The sequence below is a fragment of the Bombus pyrosoma genome, linkage group LG9 (genome assembly GCF_014825855.1).
Source record: "Bombus pyrosoma isolate SC7728 linkage group LG9, ASM1482585v1, whole genome shotgun sequence".
Taxonomy (NCBI): domain Eukaryota; kingdom Metazoa; phylum Arthropoda; class Insecta; order Hymenoptera; family Apidae; genus Bombus; species Bombus pyrosoma.
In genome coordinates this window covers 8,037,111-8,054,515 of record NC_057778.1, presented here as the reverse complement: position 1 = coordinate 8,054,515, position 17,405 = coordinate 8,037,111, and the positions used below count along the sequence as shown (strand labels likewise).

The 17,405-nt window shown below is 46.1% G+C and overlaps 1 protein-coding gene across 4 annotated transcripts in view; it reads left to right on the top strand.

Annotated features, from left to right (window-relative positions):
- Positions 1-4,509: 4,509 nt before the first annotated feature.
- Positions 4,510-17,405, top strand: part of LOC122570665 (visual system homeobox 2-like) — a 50,625-nt gene continuing 37,729 nt past the window's right edge. For all 4 annotated transcript variants that reach the window (XM_043733271.1, XM_043733269.1, XM_043733270.1 and 1 more), the window contains exons 1-2: positions 4,510-6,768; positions 16,758-16,799. In XM_043733271.1, the coding sequence (XP_043589206.1) occupies positions 6,303-6,768; positions 16,758-16,799 (508 nt within the window). In that variant the 5' untranslated portion in view covers positions 4,510-6,302. The remainder of the gene's footprint in view (positions 6,769-16,757; positions 16,800-17,405) is intronic.

Here is a 17,405-nt window from a genome sequence, read left to right as displayed (position 1 = left end):
GCTCGTTCGAAGACGTTCGCGAAAAGAAAGAGAGAGAGAGAGAGAGCAAGAGAGCAGGAGAGAGAGAGAGAGAGATTGGATAGCAGTCGTCTTTCCTTCGGAAAAGGATACTTAGGATTAATCAGGAATGCTGTAATTGAATTTAACATCCGAATTGAGTATTTTCGCTTACAAAGAGCCGAAAGAGAGCGAGTGGAAGGAGGGACGGAGAGGAGCATCAAGGGGGGGGGGGGGGGGAGCACGAAGGAAGAGAGGTGGATGGTTTGAAGGAGCGGCAGAAAACGAGGACGAGCTGTGTAATTGGAAAAGCTTCGGATTAACAATTTTGCAGGACTCGGCGAAAATGTTCGGGAAAAGAGGATTGCCGGAGCAATGAGATCCTTTCGTTCGAGTTTGCAGGTAGGAAACGCGGCCGACGAAGGGCACGGTCGCCGTTTGCCGATGTTAGAAGTGGGCCTCTTCGAGGAAACCGGGTTTCAGAAATTAATTTACCGGCATTATGCATCGATCGGACTCACTGAGGCTACGTTACGCGCTCTTCGAACGGCGGATCATGGTATTGTTCGAACATTGTGCCGTTCAACCTCTAGAAAGTATCGTAACCGGTATCGTCGCTACAATTTTTAGACAAATAATCGTCGATTCGTACTCGTCCTGTTGTCATTGGCAAATGTAATGCTTACTTAAACATCGATCTCTTCTATGCGGAATAAAATAGCTGAAAAGGTGAAATAAAATAAAGAATGAATTGAAAATACATTTACCGTAAACCGGAAAAGTGTCTCTTAAAGATTTTTACTATCTCGTGAAACCTGCCGGCAGCTGTTCGGCACGTTCGTGATCAACGCAACGAAACGGGAGCTTTCGAGCTACAGTTACATCGTAATATCACGAAATTTCGAGGTTCCTAAAGCATTGCGACTAATTTCATATTTCCCGGCGGCGCTCGTCTCAAATTTCCTCTCGTGCGGGGATAAATGATCTCGACTACTATCGTAATTAGATAAATTAACAGAGCGTGAGTTGAGGCAGCCTTGTTCCTGCGCGGAACACACACACACGTTACGGGAACGAGAGTGGTTTGAGGTCTAGTTATCCGGAACTAGGATCGCTGCATAGTGCATCGACTAATTGTAAATAGCGCGAGCCGCGAAATAAACGCCCGTTAACTCGCTAACAAAAGGAATTTAATCAATTTGCGATATACGAGCTTGCACAACGATATTTCCTTCTTTTTGTTTCATCGTGTCTGTTCGTTTCTGCCTCTTTCTTCTTGCGTTACGATTGCTTTAAAATACATTCCATTTGTTGCTCGCTTTATTATACGTTTCGAAGATCAATTACGTCTCGCGTAACACCCTGTATTCGCTCGAACGAACTTGGCGGAATATTTTTGCCAAGTTCGCGGGCGTTAATGAGCGGCAGCCTCAAAATTTGCAAATTTCAAACGAGCCAAGTGCGACGATGTTCGACCAGCCTTACCACGAGGTTCGCATCCCCGTGTTTTTGGTTATTCCAACCATCGTGTAAATATTGCAAATTATAACGACGTTTTACCAACTTAATCTACACCCTGAAGGGAATAAAAAAATCGCTCGTATTAAAAAAAAAGTACGATCAGGGCGTGGATGCGTGTGTGCCCGGTTACCACGCCTGGAATCCTGTTGAAGGAGGCTTAAACCCGCGAGGAGTGTCGCGATCTGATCCGATGAAGATATTTACGCTTCTACGTATGGATGATACGTATGAACACCCTTACACGACCACGACTAGCACAATGCACTGAATTTAGAAGTACAATAATCCGTTAAGTTAAGAAGCAAGCAAGTACTTGATCCGTACAGTCGTTGAAGAGCGCAGCAAACGGGGGCCCCCTTTTCCTACTACGCTAGCTCACCACACTCAAATCTAAGCATTTTTTTCCAATCTTACGAAATTCCGCTGGTAACACGGAGTAATTGCAATTTGCGGAATCCACAGGCTTCTCGAGCCTCGCGCTATTTAACCCGTTGGATGATGCCGTTTGAGTGAACGATGATGCGAGTTACACGATCGCGGAACACGAAATCACGAGTCGCTGAGGAAGTTACAAATCACTACGAGCATTTTGTACGTAGTTTTATGCGTGCGATCTATCTTTACGATTCTCTTACGAGAAAGACATTTTCCTATATGGAAGAGAACAAGCCGATTGCAAACCAGTCGAAATTAAGATTATATTTTACAATACGATATTGATAATAAATTATTGATAATAAGTTATTCGTAAATTAACCATCGTACATTTTGCACGGAAATTTGTTCCACAAAATAGCACTGCTGCAAGTGAACAATAATCTGTTAATACAAGGAACAAACAAATAAGACTGGAAACGAAGAGACTGTTCTTATACTTGTCCTTAGCTGAAGAGATGAACGCGAGAACTCGGAGATATTTTACTGAAACAAAGCATCGTGCACAAAAACCTTCTCTTTCTTTCTCAGCCTTTTGCTTCTCGCACTGCAAGAAGATGGGCGAGTTTTTCGCCGATAAAAAGACCATCTCAGCATCGGTATTATGCTGCTTTGGAGCTATCGCTGACAAACGTTAGACGAGTATAAATGTTCGCGTGGGGTTTTTCATCTTAAAATGCGAGTGATATCAATTTTCTCGCAAAGTTTCTGACTTTTCTTGTACTTTTCATTCAGTCTTTCTACTTATTTAATCTTTCTCCGTTGCATTATGTACTTAGCGATTTATTTAATTAATTAGTGTAGCTTATCTTGGTATAATAAAGTAGTTAGTTAACAAATTTACATGTTAGGACAATAGTTCACTGAAGATTTCCAGTAAAAAAATTAGACCTAAGCCGTAGGTAAGCAAACGTGAAAACCTTTGTTTCGTGGAGGTATCGTACAAATCTAGGCATTGCACATTCTTTCTACTTAGGATATTTTCAAATTTCATTATACTACAAGACGAGAAACCCAAAGAACCAATAGTACAAAAACAAGATAGTGTAACGTGTTTACGACGAAGAAAAAAGAAACATGGAGATGGATAGATCGGAGCGTAGATAGAGGAAGAAGGCAAGAAGCGAAAGAAAAGCCTCGTTTCCGAAAAATAGCTCAATTTCGAGCGTGGATCCGACCACGGGGCTCTGTAGTCTTTCGAAAAAATTCCCTCCGACACTATCGGGAAACTCACCGCCGAAGATCATGAGTTTCCACACCCTTTCTGTGTTCTTACGGACGCGCCACCCCCGCCTCATCGTCCACCACCACCTTCAACGCCACCAGCACCACCACCATCCTTCTCAAGTGGAATTGGCGGTGTTGAGAGTCGCGAAAGGCATCCGAGGAGAATAGACCTTAAGTCGGACGGCCTTAAGGGCGTGTTTCCCCTGTCTACTATGGACGGGTTGAGTGATAAATCGATTTACGTTCTGGCCAATGAGGGTTGAAAGTGGTGCTTTCTGATTGGCCCGTTCTTAGACCACACCCCCTTCGTTAATAAAGGTTCTAAGCGAAAGCCAGTTTCACTGTGCCACAATTTTTCTCAGCGGATCTTTACTTCAACTTGGGCAACGTTGGATGTTGAAACTTGCTCCAACAGCATTCCAATTACATGTACGACCATATTTTGATTATCATGATATCCTTTTCGTTCCACCATCGATCGACAGAAGTAATATGCAAATGCAAGATCGAATTTAGTTTCCAACAAAGCATCTTACGCGATATAGATTAATCGATATACCAAACCGCAGCAGACTCGAATACCTCGATCAAAAATTATGCTCCGGTTCTACTCTACTTGACAATTATAAACACGAATCTTTCGCATTCGAGTTGCGCGTAATAAAAATTTCATTAAACCCGATACTGAGCAGCCAATTGCCTTTCCGTAATAAAGTGTACAAACTTAGCGTCACGGCCGTCGCGTTCATTTGTCTAGCCAGCAAAACGTTGAGCATCACGGGTTGAATGTTCGCGAGAGCTAGGAAGAAGCGGGATATCTTTGCGAGTTAAGTTCGAAACTCCAGATCAAGTTCTTTTCGCTGTGGTAAACCGGTCTGTCGTAGGCGTAGCCGGTTGAGGCGTTGACATCGGTAGACCCCACCTTCTCGTTGGTAACTAGGGCTATGTCTACCCGGCTGGCCGTCTCAAAAAACCGACCAATCCGCGATGCGAGACGGCCACTGTCGGCGCGTAAAGTAGCGGAGGCGCCTTTGTTGCAAGGGGTCGACGAGTGCTGAAAAGAAGGGCTGAGAGTGGGGTTGTATATGCATCGGGCAGAAAGGGAGGCAGGCGGTGACGAAGGGGAAGGGATCGTTCACGCGAGAGAGAGAGCAAAAAGGTGGAACCGAGAGAGAACGAGAAGGGTAGAGGGGGCCAGAAGTGTCGGAGGGGGTGTGTGGGTCGGGTAAACGCCACCCTCCGCGAAAGGGTATATGTGTGGGTGCGTATACGGCGCACAGCCGCCCCCAGGGGTTTCCCTTCTTCGTTGGCTGCCGCGCAGTCGAGCAACCCTGTGCTGCTCGGCAGCTCAGTTGCCCATCGCCGCGACGACGACACGGTTGCGCCACGACGACAGTCAGACGTTAACGTATCAGGGCTACTCCGAGAGTAAACACGTTGCTTCTCTTATCTGACGCGTAATTTGATTCGTACGGATCGAGTTTCGAGGGACCAGCAACGCAAGGAGATCCAGCCATCAAGCACAGCCAGCGGTTGAAACTCGGCACGCGAATCCACGTAGTTCAGTACTGGCCCGATCTTGAGTAGCCGCGGTGGTGCTGTCAGTGAACTGGCTCCGGTGAATCCGACGGTTCTTTTTCAGTGCGCAATTTTTAAACGAACACGAGGAGGCGAGAGAAGAGCCGGAAGTAGCGGGAGTATCTACGGTGTAAGAAGCCAACGAAGAGTATGGAAAAGGAATCGAAATCGGTCGCCGGACGTTACTCGTGATTCCTCGATTATCGTCCGATTCGTGTTGTATGAGGTACCGGCGGAAGAGTTTCAATGCACGAGTGCCTTTCCTGTTCAGTAAAGGATTTAGCAGAGGCGAGGAAGACTCTGTTGTCCTTGAAATTCAATCCCCACACGAGGAGAATGAAAGAAAGCGGTTCCACGAATTTCCATGCGCATCGCTAAGGTCCAACCAGAGTTTTGTTCGGTGGCAAGAAACGATGAATAAGCCCATCACGTGCTATCTGGAACTTGAATAGAATTTTTGAACGGAGATAAGGTTCTAATTGTCTTCGAACGAGTTCAGTTTAGCGAACAAGTCTACCGGTCGGTACTCGAGCAGGGATGAACGCAGGAATCCGTACCTGATCACAACGAAACCACCATTCAACGAAGAGACTAGACGAAAGTGTGAGGTTAAACGCGTAGTTTCTAGACAGTAGATGTGTTAAAGTGTGAAACGAAACACGGGATAATACGGTTGCACCGAAAACAGGAACCGAGTTGTTTCTCGAGTCGCCGCTCAAGTTGCCGTCGCTCGCTGCAAGCTGTCCGGAGTTGCTTCGCTCGACGGATCGCTGGCTTCTACCTTTACAACGAAGATAAGTTGAAAACACGTTACACTAAGCACTGTAATCATTCTCCACGATCGACGAATATTACTTTTGGACACATTTTCAATGATGGAGATTTATGAGAACACTTAGGGCCGCTGACAGGTCCATCAGTCGGTTTCTTCATTTTCGTACGAACGAATACCTCTTATATTTCGCGATATCAACTGAACTGCTCAATTAGTAATCGCTTCGTAGCAAGCCTATAATAAGAATAAACTCCTAGTGATTTCCGAGTTGCTAAAGCTATTGAAAACTATGCGACTGCTCGCCGCAAACCGTCGGATCTCGAGCAAGCGTTATGTCAAGGCCTAGCAACGATAATAGCTTCGTTCTTTTCTATTCGTTTCTTTGACTATACGAATGAATCAGTCTGCGATTTTTAATCTTCTGTAAGCATCGTGTACGGTTACCACAGAGCCCAACGAATTCAGCCTTTCCGTTCGAGAGTCTCCAACAGCAGAATCGCTTATAAACAAAGTTCCTAGCAATCGAGACGTTACCTCGAGACGAAAGAGCAACGACAAACTGTTCAAACTTGTAGCGTCGAATAGTCGAGTAGCGGCGCAGGCGAAACGAACAACGATCTCCTTCAAACTTGTTGTTTCAACGAGTTCAACCGAAGATGCTCCATTGACGGGGAGAACAAGCAAAGGATCAAAACGTATAGCATTAACGATAAGTCGTGAGAGAAGAATGTCGTTTTGAGCCGTTGGAATAATCAACAAAGACACAAAAATGCCGCAGCGATCGCCGTTTGCGATCCAGGAGCTGCTGGGGCTGAATGGTACCGGAAACGGAAGCGGTACCGATCGCGGCTCACCTCAAGGATCACCGCCGGCCGGCGTCTCCGCTGTTTCTTACGCGCCTACGGCGCCTCATCACAAGTTATGGGACTACATGCCTAGCTTGACGAATCATCTGGGCAATCTGGGGAATCTTGGGAATCTGGGCAACCTCACGGCCTCGCGGATGGCCTATCTGAATGCGCAGGCGGCCGTCGCGGCTGCCTTCCTGCCGCCGCCCCACCCCCACCCTGCACACCACGTACCGCATCATCAGGTACATCAGCCGGGACAACTTCCGGCTTCACCGGCCGGTGTCAACGTGCATCCGGGTGCACACGCGCAGCACGTACTTCCGGGTACCGCAGTTACCACGAACCATCATCAGCATAGTCCGACTCAGCACACGCCACCCCATGGTGAGTTGATCCTTCGTATCATTTCTTTCACAGACATCGACTCAGAATGCGTTCAACGGTAGATATACGTATTCAATTAGTAAAGCTAATTAGGTTTGATTTCAGTTGAGAGATTGTTTAGTGCATAACGGGTGCGTCAATGTCCGTAAATTTGGCGTGAACGAAGATTTGAGAATATGCTTGTTTATAACGACAAGTATTGGTTGAAAAGATTGTCATAATATTACAATTATCATTAGATCTTTCGTCTTACCGGTGCAGTTCAAACCGATGGAAATTGCTGGATAATGATTTAGAGGCATGATTATCGTATCTTACCTTAATTCATAAATTTGTTCGTTACCCGACAGTTTTATTGACATAAAATTGCATCGTTAATACCGAAGGTGCTGCGTTACGTTATTAACGTTCCTTTTGAGAGAAACTGTAGCCCTTTCACAGGAAAACGGCCCTGTCGCGAATTTCTCATTGCTTATTTCCAACGAACTTGGACGAATGACGTTCTGCCGCGTGGCGAGCGTAATGCGTCATTATCATTAAAACTCGCCCCGTTTTTTATAGATGACGATTAAGATGACATTGTTTCCGTCAGATCGTTCCGCTCGCGAGGCGTGGCCCATTGTGCTTCGACAATTATAACCGTACCATTTATTCCACGAATGGAGCCTCTAACTGTTTCTTTCATTTGGCGCGAGTAGGAGAAGGGGGGCCGGCGAAGAATTGATAATTAATTTTACACAAACCGTGCGCGTATTGTGGCCGAGTAACAAGCAACCACTTCGTTCAATCTTAACACATTCGTTAAGACCTACATCTTGGCGAGGCAATCCATAGAAACGGATCCCGTTCAACGGAACAAGGTTCGCGTCTCGGCGGTGCCGCGTTGTTAGCTGCTCTCTCGCACCTAGACGCGAATTTTACAATAATAGTAACCTGAACTTTTAAAACGAAAGGACTGGAACGCGCTTGCCACGCTGCCTATACAAGCCGTACTTCCTTTTAACACGTTGCTCCTTACACTGCCCTAAGCGGCGGCCAAGGAACAAGAAAGAACCGAGAAACCAATTAAAACGCAGCCTCGAACCTAGCCATTGATTCTGCTGCAGTTAACGAACGTTGTAACGCGTTCATCAAGCGCGATACGACGATTCATTCGCCCACAAGCATCGATACATCGTAATAAAGCATTGATCGGCAATCATCGGGATTGCGTTTCAATCTTTAGACAAGGATGAACCCACGACCCTCGCGTGTCACGAACGTTGAAGTAAATTAATAGGCGTATCGTCGTCCCACCGTGAAACGAGCACTTAACGTGCCACTTACGGCTATCACTTGATAGAGAGCCACTCAAGATCGTGTTACCGAAAATTGACGCGCAACTTTCTTATATATCCACGTGCAAACTCTATTGTGTTGCGAGTTTTCGCCCATTTTTGGGGAAACCGATGAGATCTCGTCAGCTGACCGACAGCTTCACGCCTCGTGAAATCAATTCGTCGATTTATGTACAAACAATTGGGCCTTGCTTGACCAGCTGCCACACGATATCGAGTAACTACACTCGAGGAAATCGAGTGCCAATTCTTCGAATCGAGATTTACACAAACACGAAACACGGTGAGTTCGGAACAGCAACAAAAAAAAAAAAAAAAGAAAAAAAAAACTGCTGGCTGTTCTTCGAGAGATTAGCGTCAGATGAGTCGGACAGAAAGAATAAGGCAAAGAAAGAGGGTAGCACTGGGGTGAGTGCACTGTGGGAATTGAATATTTTTGTCAGAATAATCCCCAACGTTATGAATAATTAGTGGTATAATGAGTTGAGTGTTGGGCAGACCTGCAATGTCTCACCAAAACACAAAGAACCTCGACAAAACGTAAAAATGGCCGCACTCCGACAAACTGTTCTCAACCTGCGCGGACTAACCCTTCGTTTCATTTACTTGAGAATTTTTCTCTTTTAATTATTACAGTCGCTATACTTTGGGCTACCTGTTTATAGAATAGTCAAAGAAGAAGATTATAAAAACTATCGACGTTCATTTGTTTAAAAGATTTTTAGTCGTCAAGTAATCGACCTTAAGTCGTTCTAAATTAATTCAGTTTCTTAAGTAGGAGGCAATGATTGCTGATAGAAATTGTTTAAAACCCTGATATAGTATCGAAATCATTCGATAAAACCCGGAAAAAGTTTTTTGTAAAACTGTTATTGCAGCAATAATGTGGTATCTCGAATAACGCGTAGATTTTATCCGTATAACGAATTTTTGAGAACGATTTTCGGGTGTCGGGTTCCCGGTGCAGCACAAAGGATCTGCCCTTCCATTCAAACGTCACTCTAGCACCTCGTCTTACAGTACAGCATTTATTTGGCGCACTTCATTCGTTCCTTTTTGTCTTAAATCTTGGGCAGACTTAAAGACGAGAGCACAGACCGGCCAACCGCTCGATTTGTTCCCGATAATAATTATATCGATCGCTGTGAGATCGATTACGCGTCGTGACGTTAACAATTTCGCAGGATCTGTCACGTGGAACAGCCCTCTAAGGCCGTTTGGCTCAGTCGTCGATTAAGAATCTTTTGTTCCTTGGGCATAATGGATTCTCGAGCACGAAAATTCGAGCCAAAGAGGCTGGATGTTGTACACTGTACGCTTTACAAAAATAATGAAAAATATAGAAAGAATATTTGTTACTCGAGTATATTCTGTATGCGCGTGGCATACGCAGAAATAGGTAAGGAGTTTATAAATATTATATTTCCTGGATTAAGCAGTAAATGAACGATAGTATGAGGCGAAAAGTATTCCAGGATGGTAAATGGCGTATGATCGATTCGCTTGGCACAGCGTTAATCGGTAGTAGGAAGGAAAGAGGGTCGGAATGCAGGAACTGTGCGGATCGTATTGTCTAAAAATTCCGAGATTCGCGCCGGTTCGTGTCGAGGCTTTGCCTTTCCAGTGGCTTGTACAGGAGCTTGTCTCTCCTCTCGCTCCGCTTTTTTCGGTTCGTTTGAAGTTGGCAATCAACTAGATTGCCTATCAACGCCTGAGAAGTCTCCTTGCACACTCCCGTCGGTCCACTCCTTTTCTTGCTCCCACACTCTCTCGCTCACTCTCACTCCCTCTCCTTCTCTATTGCACCCTCACACACGGCCACGCGACAACGTTGTTCTTCGTTTATTCCCTCCACGCTGCGTGCTCGTTTCCTCCCGCAGCGATCTTGTGCGCTTTCGTGCGGCACGGCGCCTCGATTCTTCCTTCCCTCGTTTCTTCCCCTTTTTACATCTTTCTCCTACTTTCTTTCGGCCCACCCCCTTCTGTCCCTGCTACATCCTTTCTCTCATGCTTGATATCGTCCTGGTAACACATCTCCGAGGACCATTCCGCAAAACGTGCCGCAATCGGTCCTCCATTGTTCCCTGTGTACCCCTTTCATCCGAGGCACTGGGAAAATGTGTAGGTTCTTAGGCCGTTTCTGTTCGAAGGATTCCCGATTCTAATCGTTGACCATTATTTTATGGACAGGGAACTTTCCATTGAGAGATGTTAGAGTCATTATTAGTCCCCGTTGCAAAAGCGATCACGCATACAGTACATCTACGAGAATCGTAGAGAAAGAAGAGAATTCTCGCGTTGATTTGTCACGCCTCTGACAGAATGGTTTCTGGCGGAAATTCGAGGAACGATAGGAAAAAAGAGAGGAACTCTGGACTAGCCCAGGAGTGCGCGGAGGAGCGGGAGTAGGTGGGCGGTTGGCGATGGTGGAAGCACGGATAAGGGGTGCGGCCTGTAGGCGCAGGTCGATACTGATTAGTACTTCAAAGCGGCTTGAACGCGAGCCCCACGCGCTCCGGCATCGACGGTGGATTTGTGACAAAGCAAGCGCCGCCACTCGAGCAAAAAATCTTGAACAAATTAGCGGATTATGAATTCGCTTGGCTTTGTTTTCAGGAAAGTGGTTGCAGACACGTATAAGAGGCTCGCGACACAAATACCTAGCCAGCCCTCCGTTCCGTCCATATTTCCGCGCGTTTCGCGCTTCTGTCTATGTGTACGCGGCCGATTTTGCGCGATCACGTGTGCGTAAGAGTCGCTGCAATTCAAATTAGCCCATTACGCTCGTTGAAACCAATACCGTACGGTCCAGACACGAACCGTGAACGGTTTCTTCGACGTCTCCTACACGGTGTCCCTGTTCGAAGAGCTTCAAAACGTTTGGCTCATCGTTCAACACTCGTTACAGCAACTGTAACTTTCGTACTGAAACTTCTGCCTTGGTGTCACGTTTCTGAAGAATCCAGTACAGTACGAAATGAAATATCGGCAGATGTATTGAATATATATAAGTATATGGTGCATAGTTAATCGATATAACTCGAAGAAGGAATATATCGCGGACCAGCCATCTCGTCCGGTGGGTTATGCAACTGTGAATGCAAATTAAACGAAATTAAACAGTTAATTAAAGTACCGGCACCCTCTAGGAGAAGTTAATTGAGATTCTTGGGAGATTTGTCGCGCGGAATGTCTTAATTTAGTCCCTTAAGCGCCCTAACTCGCCTTAACAACTTAGAATAATTGGATAACACTGCCAGGGCGCACTCAACGTCAGAAGTAGGAAAATTCAGTCTCTCGTCTCGGAGAAGCGTCTTTTTCTTTTCTTCCCTTTTATTTTTCTACCCTTTTCTTTCTTTTTTTAACACGTCAAGATGTTCATGTATACTTGTTCACAGTGATATTCTCTCGTGTGCTTTAATTTCATTTATAGTAACTTGTACGAGCTTTTATTACGACCGTAAAAGTTACTTTTCCTTAACGTGTCTTGATCGAAATAAGAAATAGGATACCGATAGATATAGATATAAGCATCTTCCACGTGCGAAACAGCAAATTCTCGTTTTCCCATCGATCAATTGGCCACAAATTCTCCTGGCTCGGTCAGAAACAAGTTTATCTCATTGCACTCTGGTCGCGGTGTCAATCATACGACCCTCTCTTGTCTAATCGCATAATCCGCTCGAATAAATCAATCCAGGAAATACGAGGAAAATCTCTTCTCTCTATACTTCTCGTCTGCTTGCCTGCGCAAAATACTAAATTGCTGTTCGACGTAAATCCAAAAGTAGTCCCTACCTAACAAGATAGCAACGCAAATTCTTCTCTGATAATCATGTATTTGTCGAATATACATAGTATGATCGTAACTACGATTCCCGCGATTCAATCGATGATGTTTACGTGCGAATAGAACCGATCAACGCGTCAAATAGCGGAGCTGGAAAGCGAAGCCGAGTCCCCTATCTATCTATCTCATCGACGTAGTCGTTACTTAATTATTTAATCTCGCGATATGGTACATCACGTCATCGTCATCAGTGGAAAATCCATCGATAGGTTCGATCGACAGACAAACGATATCCATCTATCCCCCTGACAAAATCAGACACGCTAACAGGCTGGGTAAGCATGTTTCACCATAGCGTAAACTCGTCGGAATTATTTCAAGGCGGCACGTACACGTAGACGATGATGGTTGGTAGGTTGGTAGGCGACTATCAATCGGCCTTTTCGCGGCTGCTACTCACCTCGTAAATTTTCACCCTTTGACACGCGCCTAATACGAGCCCCTTTGGGGGCTACAAGCTCGAGCACGGTTGCCGCTGTGTTACGGCTATGCTGCCGGCCGACGTGGCTGCCTAACCCCTCGGGAGCTGCGTTAATGAAATAACACGGGAATTAGTCTCGGACATTACCGGCAAACTATGTCCATTACCACGGGCCCGCGCGCGTACACCGTACCGTGGAACTTTCTACTCGATATTCCACAGTATTTCCGGCCATCGTTTCTGCAAATCGTGGCCAAACCATACGACGGTATCGCTAATTAGCAGGACGCGATCGCTGGACCCTGGTCGGGACTCGGTGACTTGATCGATGCACCCACCGAAATTAAGTGGAAATTGAGTGTAATTGTAATTATCGAGTATCGGTTTGTAACGCGGCTCGCTTTCGACGTCGTTCATGACGGAGTGATAATCCGGATCAATAGTGGTTAACATCGAGCGTACGTTCGATTAACTCGAGACGATGGCACGTCACTGGGTCAAAGTAATTGAAAATACTGGCCAGCTTTCGAGACTTCGAATCGATTACGCGGTCTTGGCTCTATGCTGCATCACGTCCCTTTCCTCCACGTGCACGTAACTAATTTCATACTCTGGCTGAAAAGTAGGAGGCGTATATAGCGCTCGTCAACGAGCCTCTTTTGTCCCCGCGGAGGTCCCTTCAAGAATTCTAGCGTAAATCTCGCTACGTCACTCGGTTCTTTGTAATTCTTTGCTTTCTACCTTTGCATCGACCGCGAAAGCGGCTCCGGTGCACGGGATAGTTAAATTCGGAACAATGAAAACCGCTAATTGCTATATTTTCTCAAGACGATGTGACTGAAATCGCACAATCGCGTGGGTCTGTAGCTACAAAGAGATCGACGAAGGAGATTTTCGCGCGGAACGGTTGACCTCGAAACAGAGCAGTGTAAATCGACGCGTAAAGGGACAAGGCGTTGACGCAGAGTATCGCGTCGCGCTCGCGCGTCTAACTCTGGATGCGTGCGTAAACGCGCGCGCGTACAAGAGCCCGCGTAGCGTCGTGTACGTGGCGTTCGTGTATACCGGTGGCAGCGTGTACCGGGCTTTCAAGCGAACGACCGTAAGTCGCTCAAATTGGTATGGATTTCCAGTCCAACACCTCGATTGTCCCCTGTGAAGAGTGCTTCGCGAGCATACATGAATTCACGCCTCAAACACACGCGCGCCGTAGTCCTCCGCTTTCCCTCTCTCCGTCTCTCTTTCTCTGCCGGTGCCCGTTCCTCTCCCCGGCTTCTTGTTCCTCTCTTTCTCTCCTTTAACATCGTCACCCCGAGCTTTCTCTTCTCGCTCTTTCACCCGTTCCACGGAATCGCACCAGCTTTCTCGCACTGCAGAGGAGTCGCGAGCAAATCTTACCACTGCACTGCTATGAATGAGCACGGGAACACGCGGGTTCACATGCGTGTGCACGCGTGTACGTGCATAGCGCGGCAGCCACGAGGAGTCTTGATTGCGTGCCGGTGAATGCGTTTCCACCCGTTCTCTCTAAGTAGCAGCTCATTCCGCGATGCTTGCGCTCGCGACTTGGAAAACGAAGGTAGCTTCTCGTGGTGAAGCTCTTCGAATCTACGAGTGCGTACGTGCGTGCGCTCTGCGCGGTTTCACACTGCTGCACCGTCTTTCTCACCCCTGTCAATGAATCTCGCGATAGAGTTTATTTTTTACCTCCCGTTGACTCGCTCTTTTCACAGGCCGCCGCTATACTCTCTTTTTTCTTTCTTTCTTTTTTTTTTTGCTATTTACATCGGCAATTATTTGTCAACCGTCGTTCAGTTAGCGAGGCCGATTACAGAGTGCTCGTTATCTGGAGCATCAAGTATCGTCCCTGGACCACTCCAAACCTAATTACTCGTCTCGCGTTTTATTTAATTTGGATACTTGTCACCAGTCCGGGGGCCATGAGAACATTTCACGCACGCGGCCAACGAGTACACGATGTAAACGATAAACTGCGGAAACGCGTCACTGTTTGAATTGACTCGACTCTGTCCAAGGAAATTATTTGTTGAAAGTTCGGGACGCGTTCGGACCATGTTCCGAACGGACGAACGCGGGCGAAACATTCGATTTCAGGTAAGAAAGAGGTCCGTAAAGGAGGAGAGCAAAGAGAAGGACGTTTCTCAAGGAGTAACCACAAATCCTAGTATAATACTAATAGGCCCATAATAGAGTCAATAGGGCTTAGCCGCGCGACGACAATAAGATCCTGTCAAAATACGCCGGGTAACACGAGATCTAGGAAGTGGATTTTTCTCAATGGAGGCCCCTGTCTTGTCACCAGTGGCGCGGGCCGTGCCACGTATTGTGGAGTTTTCAAAAAATCCGTAACCTTCCACCAGTGTACACGATTGGGGTTTAGATTTCACCGTTGAGCACGGACACTGGATTCCGTGAAAGGCGGAACGAACGCAGGAAAACCAGGATAATACCGCAATATAATGCCTCGTGACACGCGTTCGTTTCGTACCATCAAGTGAACAGCACTCAGATCGCGATCCTGCGCCCCTAAAATGTATCCCATTCCATTTCTCGCGATTGTAGCGTGAAAAATGTCAGGATACGTTTACGACGCGTGGAACGAATAAAAGATTTTCCATTGTTCGCGTCTAACTGTGTTCGCTCGAACGAGTGTTAATCACCGTTGGAGTATCAACGAATCCCTGCTCCATATTTGCCATGGTCTCCTCGACTCTAAGGCTTGTTAAGTGCTCCGACGGTGGAGCATACTTTTCTGGGTTAATTTATCAAACAAACGCGCAAACTCGGCACAAGCTCGGCATCCCTATTTTAAGACGGCGGCTCGTTAAAGTCGTTTGAGGGTGGAGTTCCGCCACCCCCGTGGCCGCCAGCCACGACACAACTACAACTACAACACCGCGGCGAGCCCCGGTGTCGAGCTGCCCATACACTTGCACAAAGTCGTGTTCCTGAAACGCGAACTTTGCGTTCGTATTCCAGACCCTCTGCCCCTCGTCCCTCTCTGCTCGCTCTTTATCGCTCCGTCGACTGGAGGCAACGAGCCCTAACCTTCTTAGGAACGCGAGAATCTTTTTCAACCCCTGTTTTTCAGACCCCACGAGCCATCCGTACCAACGGGAACGACTTTATTAGAAAATGGCCGTGGCGAAACGTCTTAATACGCGGACTTATTTTCATTCCAGGGGCCGCCACGGTATCTGAAAAGGAGTTTAGTATCTGACTACCGCTACGCAAGTTTACCTGAGCGACCTTTTAGAAAATGGAAAAGCGGGCGGTCGTCAGCCGCAGGTGTCGACAAAGTGAATCAGAATCCCGTGCACGATTAACGGGCGGATTTGTTCTGTCGCGCGTTGGGCAATTAAATCCGCAGGAACGGCGGAACTAACGAGTGAAATCTCACGAGCGAGCAACGAACGAACCAACCAACCAACTCGCGAACACGAACCTCTGCGCCTGGCAAGGATCGCGCGGTTTTCAAAATTGCCTTTAATTACGAATATCGCTGTTGTGGTCTCGACGCGAAAGCCAAGCTACTTGTCACTCGTTAAACGGAAAATTATGGAAACGCAATAATTAAGATCGTACGCGTTTTCTCTGCCATTATGCTACCGCCAATTTGCCGTTTTCAATCATGTACACTTTGCTCTTCGATATACATCTTTCTCTTCGTGCGAGTCAACGACGATCAAAGTCCTAATCAAATTGATCTTTACACCGATGAAACGCGGAAGTTCGACTTCGCGTTAAATTATAGTTACGCAAAAGCCACAACTCCTCCAATAATCATTTTAACGAGGTGACCCAGGTCACGTCTGGTCCCGTGCAAAAAAAAGACCGTTGTGTTTTTTTATGACATTTTAATTAATTAAATTACAGTTAATTCTGGTCGAATCATTAAGGGTAACGTATTCGAGTCGACTCGTGTATAGATACGCATATGTATATAACTCCCTCTCTGGATCCCAAAGGCCATTGAGGCCGGGTGAAAAATGTCTTACTAGGCACTAATGAAATAATTGTCGAGTTAATTTCGCGGAGTCGTTAATCAGGGTTGAGTCTCAAAGTAACGCTAGCATGTGCCACTCCTTCGAAATGTGTTTCACGGAATTCTAGTCAATTTCTAGTTAATGAAATTTCATTTCGCGAATATACCTGTTATATTTTATTTGGCGTAATTCTTTCTTTCCCTTACTTGCCGAACTTCTCGGCTCTAATATTCGTAATAGATTGTTATCGCGACGAATATTTTCTACCGTAATTTGCAACATGAAATATCCAACCAGACTTCTTATGAAACGTTCGAAATATTTTATAATCGTTTGCTTTTCACACCAATAAAATAACGTTATTTCTGTTTCAGGTTTCTCCCAATCGAAGAGTTCGTTCTCGAATACCAGTCCAGGTAAGACGTTTCTTAGTATACTTCGTTATGTAGGGACAAACGCAACATCATCCATACGATATCTTTGAAATTTGGTTACCTCACAAATTCCATATGGTTGAGGAAATTTCGTTCTGTCCATAAACACGCGCAAACGACCATGCTGTGGTTATGACGATTTCGCTTGAGTCTCCTCTTGGCAACGCCGCTCCTAACCCGACAATGTTCGATATTTATCGCCAGTCTGATATACTTTCACGGAGCAAATATTAAGTCCCAAAGCGATTTGGCAGTCCGTGTGAAGAAGGAACGGAAGAACTTCGACAATTCCATTCAATAACATGTTTTGAGTTTCTCGAGAAGAAATTTATGATATAAAGTGGTAACAGCACGATGATTTACAAAAACGCAAATTTATGTTAGGACTTATAACGGATATCTCGGTTGCGATGACAGGGCTAGATTGCTCATACGATGACGTCATGCGGCGAAGAAAACTGATTACGTATTCATACCCGCGATGATTCCGATTTTTCCGAGCCATTAAACCGTGCTTGCTTAACCCGCAAAGCGATGTCGTTCGAAACAAGGGACGACAGGTCGAAAATGATTTCCGTGGATCATCTT